This window comes from Cebidichthys violaceus, unplaced genomic scaffold (genome assembly GCF_023349555.1).
Source record: "Cebidichthys violaceus isolate CVI_PGR_0920_01 unplaced genomic scaffold, fCebVio1.0.p SCAF_5, whole genome shotgun sequence".
Lineage (NCBI taxonomy): Eukaryota > Metazoa > Chordata > Actinopteri > Perciformes > Stichaeidae > Cebidichthys > Cebidichthys violaceus.
This window is the reverse complement of record NW_027176705.1, coordinates 6,287,669-6,306,446: the sequence shown is the minus strand read 5'-3', so window position 1 is coordinate 6,306,446 and position 18,778 is coordinate 6,287,669. Positions and strand designations below refer to the sequence as shown.

Genomic DNA, 18,778 nt, shown 5'->3' with positions numbered 1-18,778 from the left:
GTGTCATGACATTGTTGTGTCTCACCAGAAATGGGAGCAGATTGAGTCCAACTCGAAGCTTCGTCACGTGGGCAGTAATGTCTGTCTGGACAGCCGCAGCGCCAGGATGGGCGGACTCACTGTGGAGGTCTGCAGCCCGAGCCTCAACCAACAGTGGAAGTTCACCCTCAATTTACAATCATAGGGGGCGCTACCAAGCCTGGAAGAGTTGGATAATGGATGGAGACACCAACAGACTCTGAAACACAGATAAATAGATGGAAACAGACTTGAGGAGAAAGACAAACTTGATGGATGAATAGATCCCTCTCGCTCCTCCTCCTCCTCAGAGGAGCTTGCCGTCACGTCTATACACCTCTCCCCCACCCTCACTCCTCCCAAGATAACAAAGAGCCACACCTACTGGGGGAGGGGCTTGTAGACCATAATGGAGTAAACAGAATTTGGTGGATGGATGGTGACAGTGATGATCATGATGAGGATAAAAGCGATGAAGAGGCTTTCCATCCAAACTACATACCTCAGTGTTTTTTCATTGGTGGTTCCAGAGGCTGATTTTGTTCTTTTACTTTCTTTAAAGCTGGTGAGGTAGAACTCTTTTTACTTTGTAATTGTTTTATTTTATTATTAATATTTTTTATTTCTTGCTGTTAACTCTTCACAGAGTTTTGGCAGGAGTTTTTTTCGTTCTCGAAAGAATGGGACGTTGGTGGTGTTGCTCCTCTCCGGTGCTCTCTCTCTCTTTGTGTCACCACACCGAGCTGAAGCTTGGGCCTTGAGCTAGAGTCTGTAACGGCAGATGGTGGAGGCTTCAGGGTGTGGTTTTGGTGAGGTTTGGGGTGTAGAGGGACGTGAAGGGAGGAAATGGACTCGAATCCTTGAGCTTGTTCCTCTGGTTTACCCTCATTTGTTCACAGGATCAACAGAAAAGAGAGGCAAAGTGGAGAGAAGAATGCTGGGATTTCTACTTTAATTTCTACACAGTTTTTCTACAGATTGTGTCTTGGGGAGGGGGTCCAGGGAGGAACTTCTCTGCTTTGGATGGGGCCTGACACCGGTTTGGTTTGGCCGGCCAGGAAGTGTCTTGAAGCCACCCCTCAGGATTTACTGTTTGTCGTCCGGCTGTAGCACTGGCTGCCACAGCATCTCCACTTCTACACCATTATGTCTCTAAAGAAACAATACACAGAAAACAAAATCTCTTAACAAAAATTGCTTTTTTGTTGTTTACTTTTGTCAACAAAAAAAATGGAACCAAATTTCGAATGGATGTTTTTGTGTTTGAGGAATACCAGATGAGTGATTAAAAGAGTTTTTTTCTTTACATACTCTCGCTGCTCTCTAACTGCTCCCTGTGGAGCAGCTCAGTTAATACATCTTCTTTTTCCTGCACCGATAACTTTCTTTGCCTGTGTCTAATCTTGCCATTGTAGGAAGGTTACTGTCTAATAATCACATCCAAACAGGAGTTAATGTTGCAGCTTTTTCCCTTGAGGTAACAGGCTGCAAAAGGATAATTGTAACATTTATAATATACTTTCAACATACACCTGCCTGCTCGTGCATGGCAATAGAAAGAAACACCAGCGCTCATATGTGACTACCATTTCGACACGGTCCCACTTGTTGACGAGAGTAAAACCTTGCTTATTCCAGTCTGTGAACAGATATCATGCAAAAAAGAAAAACGGTTTATTGGCTGTAGTCAAAAATGTGCATGCACATGTGTTCTGAAAATCTCCTTCTAGCTGCATGCATCACCAACCAGCTCCCACAGTTACACTCGGTTAGAAGTGGTTCCCATCAACATGTTTTTGTTCCCTTCATCGTGCGTGTTAGATGAGCCATCTGTTCAGAAGTTTGAAACTGCAATAAACAAGGTTTTACTGTTTGTCCTCACTCTGTTTCTGCTTGAGGTGATCAGGTTTTGGCTGATACAAATGAAAACACTTGTTTTATTTTGGCGAGCTACTTTATAGCAACAAGATTTCAGTGTCACCAAGCAGCATTGTGCCACTTCTTGGTTTTTTCTTACCTGAAAGTGTTACTGATACCATTTCCAGTACATGTACCGGTTTGCTATAGTTCATTTCATTAGGTGATGCCTGTTGTGCATCTTTGCAACTCTAGTCTGTCCTGGGCTTCAACTTGGGTTTATCTTAACTGCTATGATCCTATGTACCGTTATTCACTGATGAGTAATGATGTTATAGTTTGGGGGAAATTGGTTGTGATTCAATTTGGAGTGACTCATCACTTGGCAACAACAAACACAAAATATCTTTCAACAGTACTGTAACAGAAATGGCTTATAAAAGTCACATCCTTTATTTCTGAGTTTATTCAAGGAAGAAGTTGCAGCCTCAAGTGTTCTTTAATGTCAAATCTCTTCACTGTTTCTCAATATTTTTCTCCTCTCACATTCACGTCTTTACCTGTAAATGTTGATTTCTTTGTTTTACTGTATTACCGAAACGGACAAAGACAGCTGTTCATGCTTGATGTGCTGTCTGATACTTTTTCATCCTTTGTTTGTTTTCTGACATTTTGTTCCTTGTACCTGATGTTTGCCTTGTCTTAAACATTCACACGACTGTATGCAGAGTGAGCGGAGTTGAGATGGTCGGCTAAGACTGCAGCCGGTTGAAAAGCCTATCCTGTGACTTGACAGGTTGCTGCATTGTGTTGCGAGGCACAGAACCCGAGGGTGAGCCTAGATGTGAGGGAAGTTTCTGTGGCCATGGTGGCCAGACTCAAGGGCCAAAATCTGATTTAAGGTTAGATTTCTGCAGAAAGAATATGAAACACTCTCAATTGTGTCTTAATTTCTCAACAATGTTTAGAATCAGTAGAAGCTGATTGGAATTTATGGTGTAAATTTTCCTCAATTTAGCATCCAAACAGTGGTCGCATCAGAGGCTTTGGTGGACCGCAGCATATGACATGCATGTTGTAGCTCGAACAGCTGTTTGAGCCTGATGGGTGTAAATTTGATGATAATTTATAGGGCAGGTCTGAGGTTTGGGATTTCTTCAGATACGTTGGCTGTAGGTACTATCATTTTTTTTTTATCAGTTATTCCTTTACATCTCCTTGATATGTTGGATAAGAGTTTGTCAGGTCTTGACCTGGTAATAGGGTGCATACTCAAATGTTGTCTCCTAACTTGATGTCTTTTTGACATCAAACTGTTTGGCAATCCTCAAGTATTAACATTTGTCATCAAATATTGATGCTTAAATGTTGTTGATGAGAACCTCATACTAGAAGGTCTTCATTTTCAAAGTATCTGGCCCCTGTCCCTGTTGTTTATTTGTGGTGCACAGCGCCCTCTATTGTAACACTTCTTGTTAACAAGTAAAGAACCAGAACAGGAAAGAAAAAGGGACTCAAGATAGTACATTTCTGATGCACAATGCACCACTGAGAGTTTCAGCCATTTTTCTTTTTGTCTTAGTTCTGTTGTCATGAAACTGTAAACAGTCAGTACAAACATGAGCAGGCATGAGAACCAAACTGCACACACCTGAGCGACCAGGGCAATACTGTCTGCTACAATGGTTCAGATATGTTGTTAAAAAGCCTTTCATTTTTACACCAGTCTTATTCTTGTGAAGTTGAAGAGATTGCTATTTTACTTTTTATTATTTCTATATTAAGCGCAGAGGAAATGACTGTAATAATTAAGTAGTCCAGCGCCTCATTTTGATTGGATGATTAAATGTTTACATCTTTAGCACAATGTGCCAAAGTTTTCCTTCCTGTTTTTCTCTGTGTGAGGAAGAATGAAAAGGGTGAAAAGTCTTTGGAAATGCAGATTGAGACACCGAGAACTTTTTGCGAATGTGCTGATAACATGTGGTGTATTTCATTTTTCTTCCCAGTCACAGTTAGACCTGCAGGACATCCCGGGGCGAGGACATCTCTTAGCGGTTGATCTGGTGCCCGTCTTATATACGGGCATCTTTGTCAGCACTAAAAGGGGGCGTATAACTGAACACCAGTCAGTGAACAAGAGCGTGTTCCCCACTGAGCCAGTATGACTTTGATTATACTCATTGTGTTTTGAGGGAAAACAATCAATGTCTTAATTTGATGGACTTTAACAAGACAAGGAGGTGTAAAGGTCAAGCTTTGCGTTCTCTCAGCTTTTCCCTCAAACAAGGAGCAGAGTTAAGTCATGATTTTGCCTAACAAGAGGTATGTCTTCCCCCTTCAGCCCACCTTAAATCCCCTTTTAGGATTAACCGAAGAGCCCTCTCTGATATGTGAAAAGCCCTGCTGAGACATCCAGCTCAGGACTGCTTAAGCTCCTCCATCTTTTGGTGTGTGTGTGTGTGTGTGTGTGTGTGTGTGTGTGTGTGTGTGTGTGTGTGTGTGTGTGTGTGTGTGTGTGTGAGTGTGAGTGAGAGAGAGAGAGAGAGAGAGAGCATAAGAGGGACTTTACATACACATGAGACAAAATACTGTATAATCAACCAGTAAAGACAGATAGAAAGGTGAAATAGCAATCAATGATTTAAAGGGGCGATGATGCGTTTTCTAAGAGGAGAGTGGCTTCATTGAACGACAGTGGTGGGGGATATGGCACGAGGGGTCACACATGTAAAAGTGTATATTTTTGTATATACCTACATCAGTGTGTGTGTGTGTACAGTATGTACATATATACACAGTGTACTCAGCTGCAGTTCCTAGTTTTGTTGTCAGACTGTACAGCGCTTCTAACTGTCCTCTGTTTTATAGATACTGCAGAAATTCAACTTTGAATGAGGAGAAATGATTAACTTAAATAAATGCATTTATATATATAAAAAACTGAGCAGTGTCGAGTATTTTGGTCGATGGTGCGAGCTCACGATAGATACTGTACTCAAAAACACAAACATACCCAGAGTATATATCGATGTGTCTGTTGGTCTGTTTCAGTTCTCACAGTAATGAAGTTGTGAAGCTGGACCACTACCTGCAATGACCTCCAATGCAAAATGCATTTTACATGTATTCTGAAACATTAATATTTATAGAAGGATCTTTTTCCATCCATCTGTCAAATATTGTTGATCTGGTTTGGATCTTATGAGTGAATAGCAGCCTGACCTCCAAAGATAATGTGTGAAGGATGCTGCATTTTGGGCGTTATACAAAAACCTTGGTAGACCTTTTAATCAGTTAATTAATGAATTACATGGCATCATATGGTGGTCCTAATACCCACATAATACACTGTACAATATCCTGTAATGACTAATCTAAATTTCTGCTAATGGGTAATATTTTCTGGGCAAAAGCAATATTGTTAATGTAGTGACACATTTACAGTGCATTGTGCATGTTTGGGCCCAAATAGTATTTTGTACCAACTGCAGAAGACAGCCGTGGTTCCTTAAAAAACAAAAGTATGTGGACATCACAACCACTCTGCTATAACAGTTTGCACTCTTCTGGGAAGGTTTTCCAAAAGACTTGGTAACCTGGCTGCAGAGATTGGCCCTGTATGTGCATTAAGGTTGGACACTGACGTTGGACGATGAGGCCTGGCTCACAGTCAGTGTTCCAGTTCATCCCATTGGTGTTGGATGGGGTTGAGGTGATCGGCTTTCTGCAGGCCAGTCAAGATCTTTAAACTAAAAAAAACAGACCTTGCTTTGTTCACAGGGGCACATGTAGTATTGGAACTGAAGAGGACCTTCTGAACTATACTAGTATGCAGAAGCATTAAGCATTTTCTTAATTGGCACTCAGTCTTACCTAAACCATGAAAAAGCCAAAAAACACACATTAGTATGTGTTAACTTGTACACTATCTGTCTGTCTGTCTGTTTGACAGTAATTCTGGTAAATTGGTACTTTACAATTATCAAATGATCTTGTTGGAGCACCTTCACACAGACATGTGCATAAAAGTGAGGACACATTTATTTTCTTGAAACTAACATCAATATGTAATGCCCAGAGCCATAATTAATCAGAATCATCTATATATTGACCCAGTATGTTGAGAAATACAAGGATGTTGACAACTTCCAGTAGCTCTCAAGGTAACTTATTTGCACACAGTGCTGACAACAAAGTTATAGAAAGATACACAAAGACATGCTAGTAAAACAAGGACAACAAAGATAAACAAACCTGAAATTATGTACAAGTAGGCAGATATGAAACTACATAGATATGTATATAAAACTGTATATAAAGGTCATTTTTGTTGTAAACTGTCTAAAGGGTTACAAATAGTGCAAAAGGCATATTTTATATAAACATCAGATAGCTATTATGTGTTTGTTAATTTGATGCATATGCAATGCACATAGAGAAACATTGATGTGTCAGTGTTGGCCAAAAGGCTCATTTTCAACTGTTGTCCCTTGACCAGATGTTAAATTAACCATTAATACAACAATAAAAACACAACATGTAAAATTAGAACAGAAAAAAGCAGGTAAAAAACACAAAGCAGCTGAACAGCATTAAAAAAAAAGTACAATGCAGGCAATTTGTACAAAGCAATGTTAAGCAGACAATCAGCACAGGCAGTTAAAACATGACAACATAGAATCACCAAGCCAAGCAAATGAGAGCAGACAAGGCAAGTATATCATTAATTGATTTCCATTGCAGACAGCTAGCACACAGTGGTGGAAGGTAACTAGGTAACGAACCTTTAAATGTTCATTCTTAAGCTAAATAAACAATTTGAAAACCCTCTTGGATCAGCTGGAAAATGCACCATCACGAAGCTGAAAACAGGCTGTTTTTCAGAGCTCATGAAAAGTTTAATTTTGAGAGATACATGGTTCTCACACGACAGTGACGCTACAAACATATAATGATCTTTGGAATATGATGCATCGCTGTAGTAGTAGTTAAAATTTGCACAATCTTCTACAGAAAATATCTACAGCAGTAAAATACAACATACAGATCAATGCAAGAGTAGTATTAATATATACACCATATATAATAGTGGAGAGGGACCATTTTACTGCACATTAACTTATTTTTATAACTTAAGTACATTTGCTGATACTACTTTTACTTATGGTGGGGTTTGATTGCAGAACTTTTACTTGTAGTGGAGTATTTTCACAGTGTGGTAGTACTTTTACTTAATGTAAAGATAATGCAGGTCTATAAACCCAAATCCCCTGAACAAACACAAGCCCACGCTTACTCTCACACGCACACTCATGCACTCATATGCACGCACACACAACACATTGACACAATTACATTCTTTTTCTTTTCTTTATAATGTATTGATATTATCATATTTCATATCTTGTAAAAACATCTTGTCGATATTTTACGTAGTCATATCTTATGCATATTCATTTTATGTTCTCTGTAATATTGTGACATTTTAATATGATATAGGTGGAGGCCTCAAATAAGCCCAGTTGGCTTTCTGCCTCTTCCTGCACTGTGATATTTATCTCAGAACAGTTTACTGCCAAGTAATTTACACATTCAAGGAATTTGTCTAATAATCAAGAGATCATTTAAAAATAGAAACATTAACATTTACAATAAAATATGGTAGACAAATAGATAACAGTATCTCTGTTATGTTTGTTTATTTTAATTGTATTCTTTAAATTGTGCAAATAAATAGACATCTATCATAGATATCTAAATAGTTTTTCCACAGACAGTCCATCAGTAGTCCTACATTCCCTCGTGCTTGTACTTTACACATACTTGTACACTAGTTGCTCGTCCGTATCGTCGCCTCTCCAGCAGGGGGCGATGAGAGCTGCACCGGACAGAGGGGACCGGAGAAGAAGAAGACGGGACTCGGGACACAAGCTTTTAGAGCACCCAGTAGAGTGTTCAGGTGGTGCCTCGGTAGTATCTGAGCGAGGAACCGTAAACACAACAGTAAAACCATGAAGAACGAGGGAATAGAGGGCACGGAGAGGTTCCTGAGCCCGGGCAGCGGCAGAGGCCTGCGGGCGGTGAGGCACTTCTCTGAGGGTGAGCTGGTGTTCGCCTGTCCTTCCTACTCCTACGTGTTAACGGTGAATGAGAGGGGAGCGCACTGCGAGCACTGCTTCACCAGGTAACATCTCACCTCTCTGAAACAGCTGACACACACACAAAACTAAACACCAAATGTGACAGTTAACCTATCTCCAAGCTGGTGGGTTTTATTTTTTAAGCCGAGCTTAAAACAGAACAAAGGGAGCGACGTGTCCAGTTGAACGCTGGCTAACCTCCTCACAGAGCTAGGTTAGCAAGTGAACCTCTGGACACAGACCTTTTAAATGGGCCAGTGCGGTGAGACAGCTCACCTGACTGACACTGCAGCATGGCTTTGTTGCACTGCAGAGTCAAACACCTGCTTTCCTGTAGTCTCACTGATGAGTCTATTAATATGCTAGCACACAGTCTTAAATAGGCTACTCATAATCACAGGCAGAAGAAGTATTCAGATCTTTACTACCACAGGGTAGAAATACTCTGTTACAAGTATTGCATTTAAAATTACACTCAAGTAAAAGGATAGAAATATAAGCGTCATAATAAAAGTATTCTTCATGCAGAGCGACCCATTTCAGGATCATATGTTACTGAATAATGAGATGCATTCATGTGTTCATCACTTAAATGTTGTACCTAAAAAAAAAAAAGGTGGATCTGATTCAGTTTTCTCTGTACACTGCTGTGTATCTTAACTTTGATATTAACATATAATTTGTTTGAGTTATATTTTGTATTAAGAATCAGAATCTGCAATGCAGCGAGTCATTTAAATTCTCAATTTAATGTAATGGAGTATAAGTAAAACATTTCCCTCTGAATTGTAGTGACGAAGAAGTATAAAGTAGCTTTCAAATGGAAGTACTCAATCACAAATACCTTAAATTTGTACTTAAATACTTGTGTACTTACATTTAGTTACATTACACCTCTGATCACAGGTATTGTGCTCATTAAAAGGAGCACTTTCATACACACATGCCTGCTACCCACGCTGCTGTTCAGGTTTTTAGAGCAGTAAAAGGTTAGGGGGCTAATTATAGTTCTCCATGTGTCCCAGGAGAGGAGGAGCCAAGAGATGAGAAGGCCAGGGGTCCATGTGTGTGTATTGGGTGGAGGACGTGTGTACATTTGCTCATGTACAGTCAGAAACACGCTGTCTCTTTGTGTATTACTGTTCTTTAATCAGACTATTCTTTGACTGGAAATGTTTATAGAAATAGCTAGGAATGTAATGTGAAATTCTTCTTCTAATGCATATGGAGTGGTTATGAATGAAATTAAAGTGTTGGCAACTAATTGTCACAGGACTGAAACTAACCTGAAAGGCTCATTCACCATCAGTTCAACAAAACATATACCTAGCATCTAAACATAGTGGGACAAGAGTTATGTCAGTAAAAAGGTCAAATGTAGTCCCACAAATATAAGCGTCATAATAAAAGTATTCTTCATGCAGAGCGACCCATTTCAGGATCATATGTTACTGAATAATGAGATGCATTCATGTGTTCATCACTTAAATGTTGTACCTAAAAAAAGGTGGATCTGATTCAGTTTTCTCTGTACACTGCTGTGTATCTTAACTTTGATATTAACATATAATTTGTTTGAGTTATATTTTGTATTAAGAATCAGAATCTGCAATGCAGCGATAAGAGTTATGTCAGTAAAAAGGTCAAATGTAGTCCCACAGCCGTAGACGTACTGCCTGTTATTTAATGTAGATGAATACTATTAAATCCTACCGACAGAATGTTACACCGGTCCACTTATCTCAGCGGTAATGAGGAACGTGTGGTGTGTCTTCATGTCATTACAGGAGAGAAGACCTTTTCAAGTGTGGCAAATGTAAGCAGGCCTACTACTGCAATGTTGACTGTCAGGTAAGAGTCTATTCTGCACTTTCATGTATTTTTTGTGTGTGATTATGTGTGCCATATGATCTTACTCCTGGTATTTGCAAATTGAAGGACATAGAGAGACCAAGCCTATGAGTATTTTTAGAAATTTACCAATTTAGCAGATGACTTATTTTCTTTTTGAGTCTTCTGTGTGCATCCATACGCGTAGCGACGTGTGTGTTAGAGAGACAGAGAGCGATAGTCTGGGGTACAAGGAGCAATCATTTATGGACGATTTGCTTTATGATGATGAAATAATTTATCATTCATTGTGTTCAATGAATTCTCTTTTCTTCTCACATTCTTGCTTTTTGTCTCTCATGTACTGTCCTGTTAAATGGGATGACTTGCTGTAATATCGGAGGGTTTACAAACTGTAACTGTAATTCCTCTCTCTCGCTCTCTCTCTCTGTCTTCTCTCTCTCTCTGTGTGTGTGTGTGTGTGTGTGTGTGTGTGTGTGTGTGTGTGTGTGTGTGTGTGTGTGTGTGTGTGTGTGTGTGTGTGTGTGTGTGTGTGTGTGTGTGTGCGCATGCAGAGAGGCGATTGGCCCATGCATAAGCTGGAGTGTGTAGCTATGTGTGCCTACGGGGAGAACTGGTGTCCTTCAGAGACTGTCAGACTGGTGGCTCGAATCATCATGAAACAGGTAAATGTTCCAACATGCCATGTGAGAATGTTAACACAAAGTTTAATACATTTCAAACAAACTTTAAAGAAGATAAAGAGTCAAATAATTGAAGTGGCTGGCCTGATAATAAGTTCATTTTATGAGCTCGACCATATTTTATGCAAAAAACCAGCTGCAATGTGAACATGTTGCTCCTGAAGCCTGAGCTGCTGTCATCCCTTTGTGCTCAGCAGCTGCTGTACCGTTATAGCGTTTTAATGACTCCTTAATTGGCCTCCTGAAAGTCTTTAACAAAACCATTTGGTGTAATAAAGTAAACATTGAGAAAGGAAACTTAGGTTATTTTGTATTTTATTTTCATGATTTAGCGTTTTTTACTGAAATATATCTCATGTTGCAGAGAGTCACAACAGAGCGCACCCCTTCAGAGAGGCTGCTACTGCTCAAAGAGTTTGAATCCCGTAAGTAGATGTGAGTGTGTATGTTTAGTTACATATGTATGAGTGTGTATATTTAGTTACATATGTGTGCATTTTTAGTTACACTGTGTGTGATTTGCCGTTATAGCAGTGTGTCTATTAATATCCTTGGCTATAGCCTCCAGTCCTGATTCTGTCTCTTTTTATTCACTCAAAGTCTGCAGAGCTCTGGGATTTAAATCCCCAGATTCTGGGTGCTGTAATTTCATGTTCTCTACCCTCCTTTTAAAAACTGCTGCCATTGTTGCCCTTGGGCAAAGCACAAAAACCCTCTTCTCTGGGAGACTGTGGTTGTACTGAGAAGCTCTAAGTGTTAAAATATCTACTCCAAATACTTTGTCAGCAAGGAGGCGAAACACTGTTCAATTTTAGATTCATATGTATCGCATTTTCATACACTGTGAGTTGATTAAGATTGTATTTGTCAAAACACACTAAAGCCAGTCGGCGCCATGTAGGTGGCCACAAACTCTTCTCTCTGATCCATTTAGTATTATCATTTAGTCTGAGCTGTTGTTGCAGCCTCAGATGTGTCATCAGAGGATTGTCACAGAATTAACCTTCACACCTGTCTCTCATGCACACAAAGCAAATCATGCACCAACTGCTGCCGAGAGAGAGAGAGAGAGAGAGAGAGAGAGAGAGAGAGAGAGAGAGAGAGAGAGAGAGAGAGAGAGAGAGAGAGAGAGAGAGAGAGAGAGAGAGAGAGAGAGAGAGAGACTCTACACCTGCTGCTAACACTGAATGGTTCTTCTATGAAGCAACAAAAAACATACCGATATCATTCTGGATGAATAACTTTATGTTTTATCCCTTTCTCTCTGTCCCTTTTTTGTCTTTATTCTTTCTTTCCATCCTGTCTGTACTTATTGTCTCTTATTCTTTTAATGTCTGTCTTTGATTGTCTTTTCCAGATTTAGATAAGATGGACAGTGAGAAGGACGAGATGAACCAGGCGGACATAGCAGCGCTGCACCACTTCTACTCCAGACACATCAGTGACCTCCCTGATGAACAGGCTCTCACTGAGCTCTTTGCACAGGTACAACTGGATAACACCACGTCCTCCCCACCTACAATTCCCCTTTCTGTTCCTAGAAGGATCCAGGATCTGAGGTTGGGTGTGTTCTCTTACTGTCGTGTGATTGGTAAGGGCACGTAGACATGTGTTGACTTTTCTCTGTCAGTGGAAAACATGCAGAGTTTTGCAACATACAAAAGATTTAGACACACAGTGTGCAAATACCTTTTTCTTAATGCATGCTTGTGTTCATAGATCCTTTAATCTTCTTCCAGGATCCTTCAAAACCTGGATCTGTATCACACAAACACACTGGTCCTGTCTGTTTAGCTCTACAGCAGTTAGCTCTTTAATTTGAACCGTCTGTCAGCGCTGCTTCTCCAAGCTCCACCAACAGCCTCATCTCACATCTACATTTAATCTCCACTACCGGATTTCCTCCTCAGTGGAGGGTGTGTTCTAGCACATGTTAGTGGAGGGTGATACCAGTTGTAATATCATATTACTCACCATGCTGTTCGCTGTCTCCACCTGTTTGTTTGTGTCTTCCCTTCTTTCTGACTTGCTCTGTCTCTCCTTCTTTCTCATGTTTTCTTTTCTTCATGTCTCCAGGTTAACTGTAATGGTTTCACCATAGAGGACGAAGAGCTCTCCCATCTGGGATCAGCTGTTTTTCCTGAGTAAGCAGTCCATGTCAACACGTCATCATCGTTCAACAGTTTATCCCATTCATCAGGGTTTTTTACTCTACTACTTACTCTAAGTTGGAGATTATGTTTGTCAACATGTTACCTTTCCTTTCCTCTGTCTGTCTCCTTGCATGCATACTCTTCAGTCCTCAGTCTCCTCCTCAGAGCACTTCCTTTCCCTCTCTCTCATTGTTTAGAGTTTTTCAATCGGTGTACATCTCCGGTGTACAGTCCCGACAGCATAAAGCTGCTAATGCTTTTATCACAATTCTCTCATTTCCAAATATTTTTTAAAAATGTTTTGTGACTCTCCTCCTTCCTTCTAGTGTAGCACTGATGAATCACAGCTGCAGTCCTAATGTCATAGTGACCTATAAAGGCACAGTGGCTGAGGTCAGAGCTGTCCAGGAGATAAACCCCGGAGACGAGGTACGTAATCACTGGACTCATCTAGTAACGAAGATGCTTCTTAGTGCGACCGCATACAATCATGAAGAAATGCAGAAGCTTATTACAGTTGTTTTGATTGATGCATGAGTGTCTTCCTCTCTCTCTCTCTCTCTCTCTCTCTCTCTCTCTCTCTCTCTCTCTCTCTCTCTCTCTCTCTCTCTCTCTCTCTCTCTCTCTCTGTAGGTCTTTAACAGCTACATAGACCTGCTCTATCCAACAGACGACAGGAAAGAGAGGTTGTTAGATTCCTACTTCTTCACATGCCAGTGTACTGAGTGCACCACCAAGTCTAAGGTACTGTTGGCTTGTCTCTCTTCAATTTGAAATCACTTCATTATATAGCATGTGGGTTTCCTTTTTGCATTGTTGATGTGAGGAGTATACAAGAAGATGTCTCATCTGCATCAGTCTCTGCTGTCTGTTGGAGAAATACTGCAGGTTAATGCCTTGTTTGTGTCTTCACTGTGTCCTCAACAGAACCGATTGTGTCTGCCTTTCTTTGTTTGAAACAGTGTCTTACACATTCAAGCAAACTGAGTAGTCGTGTCCCAATTCCATACTACATATTAATATGTGTACATCATATGTGATTTATATAAATACACCACAGGCTGTAGAAGGTAGACGCTTTGAATTCCATCCCAGCCAATCAGGAAGTGTCCCCTGTGGGATTTGGATGAGGTTGAGAATAAAATGCACTTTATATTCTACTGTCCATATCTGTTTGATATGGTAGATGAATGTTGATTACAATACATGTTGAAACACAAGGCGTTTGACTTGGCTCTGCTTTTGTGCCTCCATGCCAGCAACAGCTGTGGCCAGAGGCATTATGTTTTTGGGTTGTCCATCTGATATTTCAGGAATGCCTGAAATAGAATTTCTTCAAACGTGGCACAATTGTCCACTTGGACTCGAGGATGAGCTGATTAGATTTTGGTGGTCAACACGGTTTTGTCCACAACTCCAGAATTCCTATGCTAATTGTGACAGTTTCACACAAATGACTAATAGCATAAAATGATGAAGTGCTAACCTTTTTGGATGTGAACTGCATGTGATGGACACACTCAACTGTGAGGCGGTAATTCTAGTTGTTAAATGCTTCATCAACATATGAGAGCGTTGTATGTTAACTTAGTTTATCTGTTCAGATAATCAGTTTGCTGCATGCATTCCCTTTGATTTTGTTTTCTCTTTCTTCTGTAGGTAATGCAAGTCGTGTCTTGTACACCCAGACAGGCTTTGGGTGTATGATGGTCAAATAAGCAAAATATGAATTATTTTTTTATTCCCTATAGTATCTTCTTTTGACATGAAATAATAACAGACATGTGCCAACAAATATAGTACTATCTCTAGTATATGTTAAATACTTCATACCGGTCAGGATTTGTGTGTACAGTCGTATGAAATTGGGACGTGGCTAGTCTTAATACTGTTATTATTAAAAGCCTCTCTATCTCAGTTCTTTTTACCTTGTGTATCTTGTGTCGGATATGTTACCGTACAACTGTTCCGTATGTCCTTCCTTTCCACCTCTTTCTAGGACAAAGCTAAAATGGAGATCAGGAAGCTGAGTTCTCCACCAGAGCCAGAGGAAATCCGAACTATGGTCCATTACGCCAAGAATGTCATCGAGGAGTTCAGGAGAGCCAAACACTTCAAGAATATCCTCTTCCTCTGTTTATACTTGTATTTTTTCACTGTCTCTTGTTTCTGTTTTCACTCACCTTAGTATTTGTCAATTTATCTTTCTTCATTAAGGACAACCTTTCACTTCCCAGCCTCCTCTTGTTTCTCCACAAAGTTTGTGTGATTATTCCTTGACTATCTGGCACCCCCCAGTGAGCTGCTGGAGATATGTGAGCTTAGCCAGGAGAAGATGGGAGCTATATTTGCAGACACCAACGTATACATGCTGCACATGATGTATCAGGCCATGGGCGTCTGTCTCTACATGCAAGACTGGGACGGCGCTATGAGCTATGGAGAGAAGATCATTCAGCCATACAGGTGAATTGATCTGTGCAGTAATTAAAATGACATTAATTACAATAGATAATTATAAAGAAAGTCAATCAGTTGTAGCAGCACTATTGTTAGACAATCCCAGTACAGAGGCGGATAATAAAGTCCTGTAGAAAAAGTCACCGTATGAGTTGTTAGAGTGAGGATTTTAATTCCTATTTTAGTTTTTTAATCATTTGCTTTAACTGTTCTTTGCTGCTCAGAATAATCTTGTTTTCTGTTTTATTGGCTTCATAATTTACTAAGTACAGTATAGCTTATTTTCCCATTCCCTGTCCCACCTTCACGCTACAACATGTTGTATTGTTCTTTCAGTGCACTCACACATTTTCCCTCTGTGGTCCACAACACTCTGCCACATCTACTATATCTTATTTATATTGTTGCGCTTTCCAGCTTGACATATTTAATACATAAAAGCCATTGTATCATTAATTATACATTATATCTTGTTTTCTCTGGCATTCACTGTTGTATGAATTGCATTCTCTCTATAGTGTTCACTACCCAGCCTACTCTCTGAATGTGGCATCTATGTATCTGAAACTGGGACGTCTGTATCTGGGGCTGGAGAAGAAGACACAAGGAGTCAGAGCTCTAAAAAAGGTAAGTTTACAGACATCTGGCCAGTTAGGATGTTAATAGTTGACAAAGGGATGGCAGAACATACTGTAGGCTCTAAAGAAATAGTAGCAGGAGAGAAGTGAGCTGTACAAGGCAGCTGCAGTCACAGGTTTAGAGGTAAGAAGTGAGTCAGTTGCTTGTTCCACAGAACAACTTGATAGCCGTTCATTTCCATGTCCTGAGCTGTACAAATGTGTTTGGAAATAACCACATCATACATTTGCAATTTGATAACTCACTTATTTTTACAATACATTTTGTTTCTGTCTTCAGGCAGTTGCCATCATGGAGGTGGCTCATGGGAAGGATCACAATTATGTAGCAGAAGTCAAACGAGAAATTGAGGAGCAGAAGTAAACAAGGAGCAGCAGGAGGAGCAAAAAGATTAAAGAGGCTTCTCGGAGGAGCACTGGAGTGAAGAGACTCTTAAAACAACAATACACGTCACAACTGCATGCCATGCATCTTATTGCCCTCTTTTGTTTTAATGCCTCTTTGTAGGCAGAGTTTCTTTTTCCATGTCTACATATTGAGGCTGAGGAAGACCATGTTTTGTACCTGTACCAGACCTGGAGTTAAAAGCAGACAAATTAGGTTTACAATTTTCTTTGGAATGGGGGGGGAAAAAGAACCGGAATACTTTCTGTATGCTGAAGCTCATAAAACTGATTACAAAAATGATCACATTAGTGGGAAAAAAGAAAAACTTTAAGACCGTCTTTAAAGCTGTCTTTTGAAAGAAACAAAGCTTTTATTTAACAGCTACGTAAAACCCATTTTGTGATGTAAAATATATTTTCTTTCCTTGTGAATTCATTCACTGTAGACGCATCAACAGGCCATGTTGTCGTCATCACGTATGTCTTTGTAAGCAGTTTTAGCTGCACCCCAGAGCAGTTGTTTAATGATGTGAACTTCTGTACAAACTGGTGATATTAAGGGCATTACTACTTTCTCCCCAGCCAATGCCTTTTAATTCTGTCAAACAGAGTTTTTGGTTTCATTCATTTTTGTTTAAACTGTGATAAAAATGTGACTGGCCGTGCATCAGGTACTCTGTAGCAACGGAGAAGAGAATGCAAAGAACTATTCCTTAATGAATAATCTGTTGTTTGATCAGCTTGTCTTACAGTATGTTTGCTTGTTTTAAAGAACCAGAAAATGTGATGCATGTTTATGTTATGCATATGAGGCTTGTTGAGGCTTGTTGACCAAAGAGGCCACGGGTTTGACTGACAGGGAACCCTTATGCTCTCAGGAAAAAGGCTCAACTCTGTAGCTTTGGTTGCCTTTTCTCTAGAGACGCATTATTCTACCTTTTGTGATTTCTCAGCAGCATTGTGAATCCAGATAGTCGTTACCCTGGGAATGAAATCACTTAAGCAGAGCAGTGGGCAGGATATTAACATGCAGTATAACCTGGTAGGATTACCTTTTACATGCAGGTGAAAACACGTCATTTTATAATAAACAAAAAATGAATGCACCATATCTTAAAAGGGGGAATGCATCTTCCTCTAATCTCTGCTTCAGTTCCATCATGTATGCACAGTTTTATTTTCTGTTTAAACCATAATATATAGCAAATTGTATCAACATCGCAACTTTTTAAGGAAGTCATCTTCAGCAGGGTGGTCAGAGATTCTGAAAGAGTTGACTGTGTATTGATTAAAAGACCACAATCCAAAATCATGAGGAGCAGTCACAGGTTGTGAAACTGAGGTTTTCTTCTTGCTGTTGGTTTGAATCATAACACAGAAATCTAAGACTAAGCATGCAGTGTGTGTAAAAAGTTAAAGCAATGTCAAGATCATCACCTGGCCCTCATTTAAGGGTTCTTGTTGCACTCACATTTTGTACATTATTTGTGATAAAATGATGTCAACATCGCAACCCTGGATGAAATGTTGTTCATTTTTTACCAGTTTATGTTAGTGGAACCACCAGAGAAACTACAGTCACATATCTAATCTTAAGTCTTTTTACTGCCTGTAGCTTCTCCTTCTTGTTTACTATGGATGCAGTTTTATGCACCACATTAATGTGGGTTACTGATGGTTAAAAATAAACCATTGTTATGAGTTGCCTGTGGTCATATTTGTAGCAACTCGTGCATAGGTGATTCTCTGTCGCTTGCAAACATGCATCCAGAAGGTGTCTGCCTGACAGTTTTGGGTAATCCAAAAGCACCGTCTCAGCAAGTCGGTTCCACATGTTTATTTTTGTATTTGTTTTTACAAAGGAAAGACAATGAAAAGAGGGTTTGTTGGCCGGTTTTGCAAAAACCATAAAACATCTAAACCCTCTGTTTTCCATTTGAGCACTTCATTTTATTTCTGGCCGGCCTCTAAGAACATGCATATGATTTTTTTTCCCTGTGACTTAATGAAAGAGAACCTGTGACATAAGGGTTAAAACATCTATACTCACACTGCACATACACAACCAGACGAAAGGCCAAGCATAATGTTTTGTAGTTTTTCTGTAATGTTCTGTACTGTTACTTAATCAGGCATGAATGTTATTCTATTGGAATGCACACCTATAATCTGAGCCTCTGGTTATTTCTGTACCATGTCAGTGGAACTAAATAAAAGGCAGCATTGCACTGGCTTTCATAAATATACTACCATGAAGTCTGTGCTATAAATGGTCCTGAACCACCACTATTTCTGTGAGTTATCTGACTATTTTATTCCTTAAAATAAGTATGCTCTATTGAGAGTCAACCCTGACAGAGGTGTGCTCTATTTAAGTCTAAATTGCAGAGGTGAACATGAGGACTTCAGTCAATTTAGTCAATGGACCTCACCACCTCCTACCCCTATACCAATTCATCAAATCATAGAGCTTCTATAAGACAGATTTACTATATCATCATCTTACAAGGAACATCTTAAATGTTTAAGTTCCAATGTGAAATACAGTCCCACACGTGGCCCACGTGCTTGTCTTCCCAGCCTAACAT

The 18,778-nt window shown here is 39.8% G+C and overlaps 2 protein-coding genes across 2 annotated transcripts in view; both read left to right on the top strand.

The window, feature by feature from the left end:
* galnt2 (UDP-N-acetyl-alpha-D-galactosamine:polypeptide N-acetylgalactosaminyltransferase 2) overlaps window positions 1-3,736 on the top strand; it is a 48,440-nt gene extending 44,704 nt beyond the window's left edge. Inside the window, exon 16 of the mRNA XM_068730134.1 lies at window positions 29-3,736. Coding sequence (XP_068586235.1) covers window positions 29-184 — 156 coding nt within the window. The 3' untranslated portion in view covers window positions 185-3,736. The remainder of the gene's footprint in view (window positions 1-28) is intronic.
* Window positions 3,737-7,790: 4,054 nt separating this feature from the next.
* On the top strand, window positions 7,791-17,891 carry smyd2a (SET and MYND domain containing 2a). The gene is made up of 12 exons (XM_068730827.1): window positions 7,791-8,062; window positions 9,806-9,869; window positions 10,424-10,534; window positions 10,917-10,977; window positions 11,910-12,037; window positions 12,629-12,696; window positions 13,032-13,134; window positions 13,339-13,449; window positions 14,705-14,825; window positions 14,997-15,171; window positions 15,684-15,792; window positions 16,084-17,891. Exons 1-12 carry the CDS (start codon window positions 7,890-7,892, stop codon window positions 16,165-16,167), a joined length of 1,308 nt encoding a protein of 435 aa, XP_068586928.1. The 5' UTR covers window positions 7,791-7,889; the 3' UTR covers window positions 16,168-17,891.
* Window positions 17,892-18,778: the final 887 nt, after the last annotated feature.

What these genes read in the sequence shown, in the direction of transcription:
- smyd2a (XM_068730827.1), top strand. Translation starts at nt 7,890, where the DNA reads ATGAAGAACGAGGGAATAGAGGGCACGGAGAGGTTCCTGAGCCCGGGC. An exon ending in CTCGAATCATCATGAAACAG is followed by an intron (nt 10,535 to 10,916) that starts GTAAATGTTCCA and finishes CTCATGTTGCAG; the next exon opens with AGAGTCACAACAGAGCGCAC. An exon ending in GCTCAAAGAGTTTGAATCCC is followed by an intron (nt 10,978 to 11,909) that starts GTAAGTAGATGT and finishes TGTCTTTTCCAG; the next exon opens with ATTTAGATAAGATGGACAGT.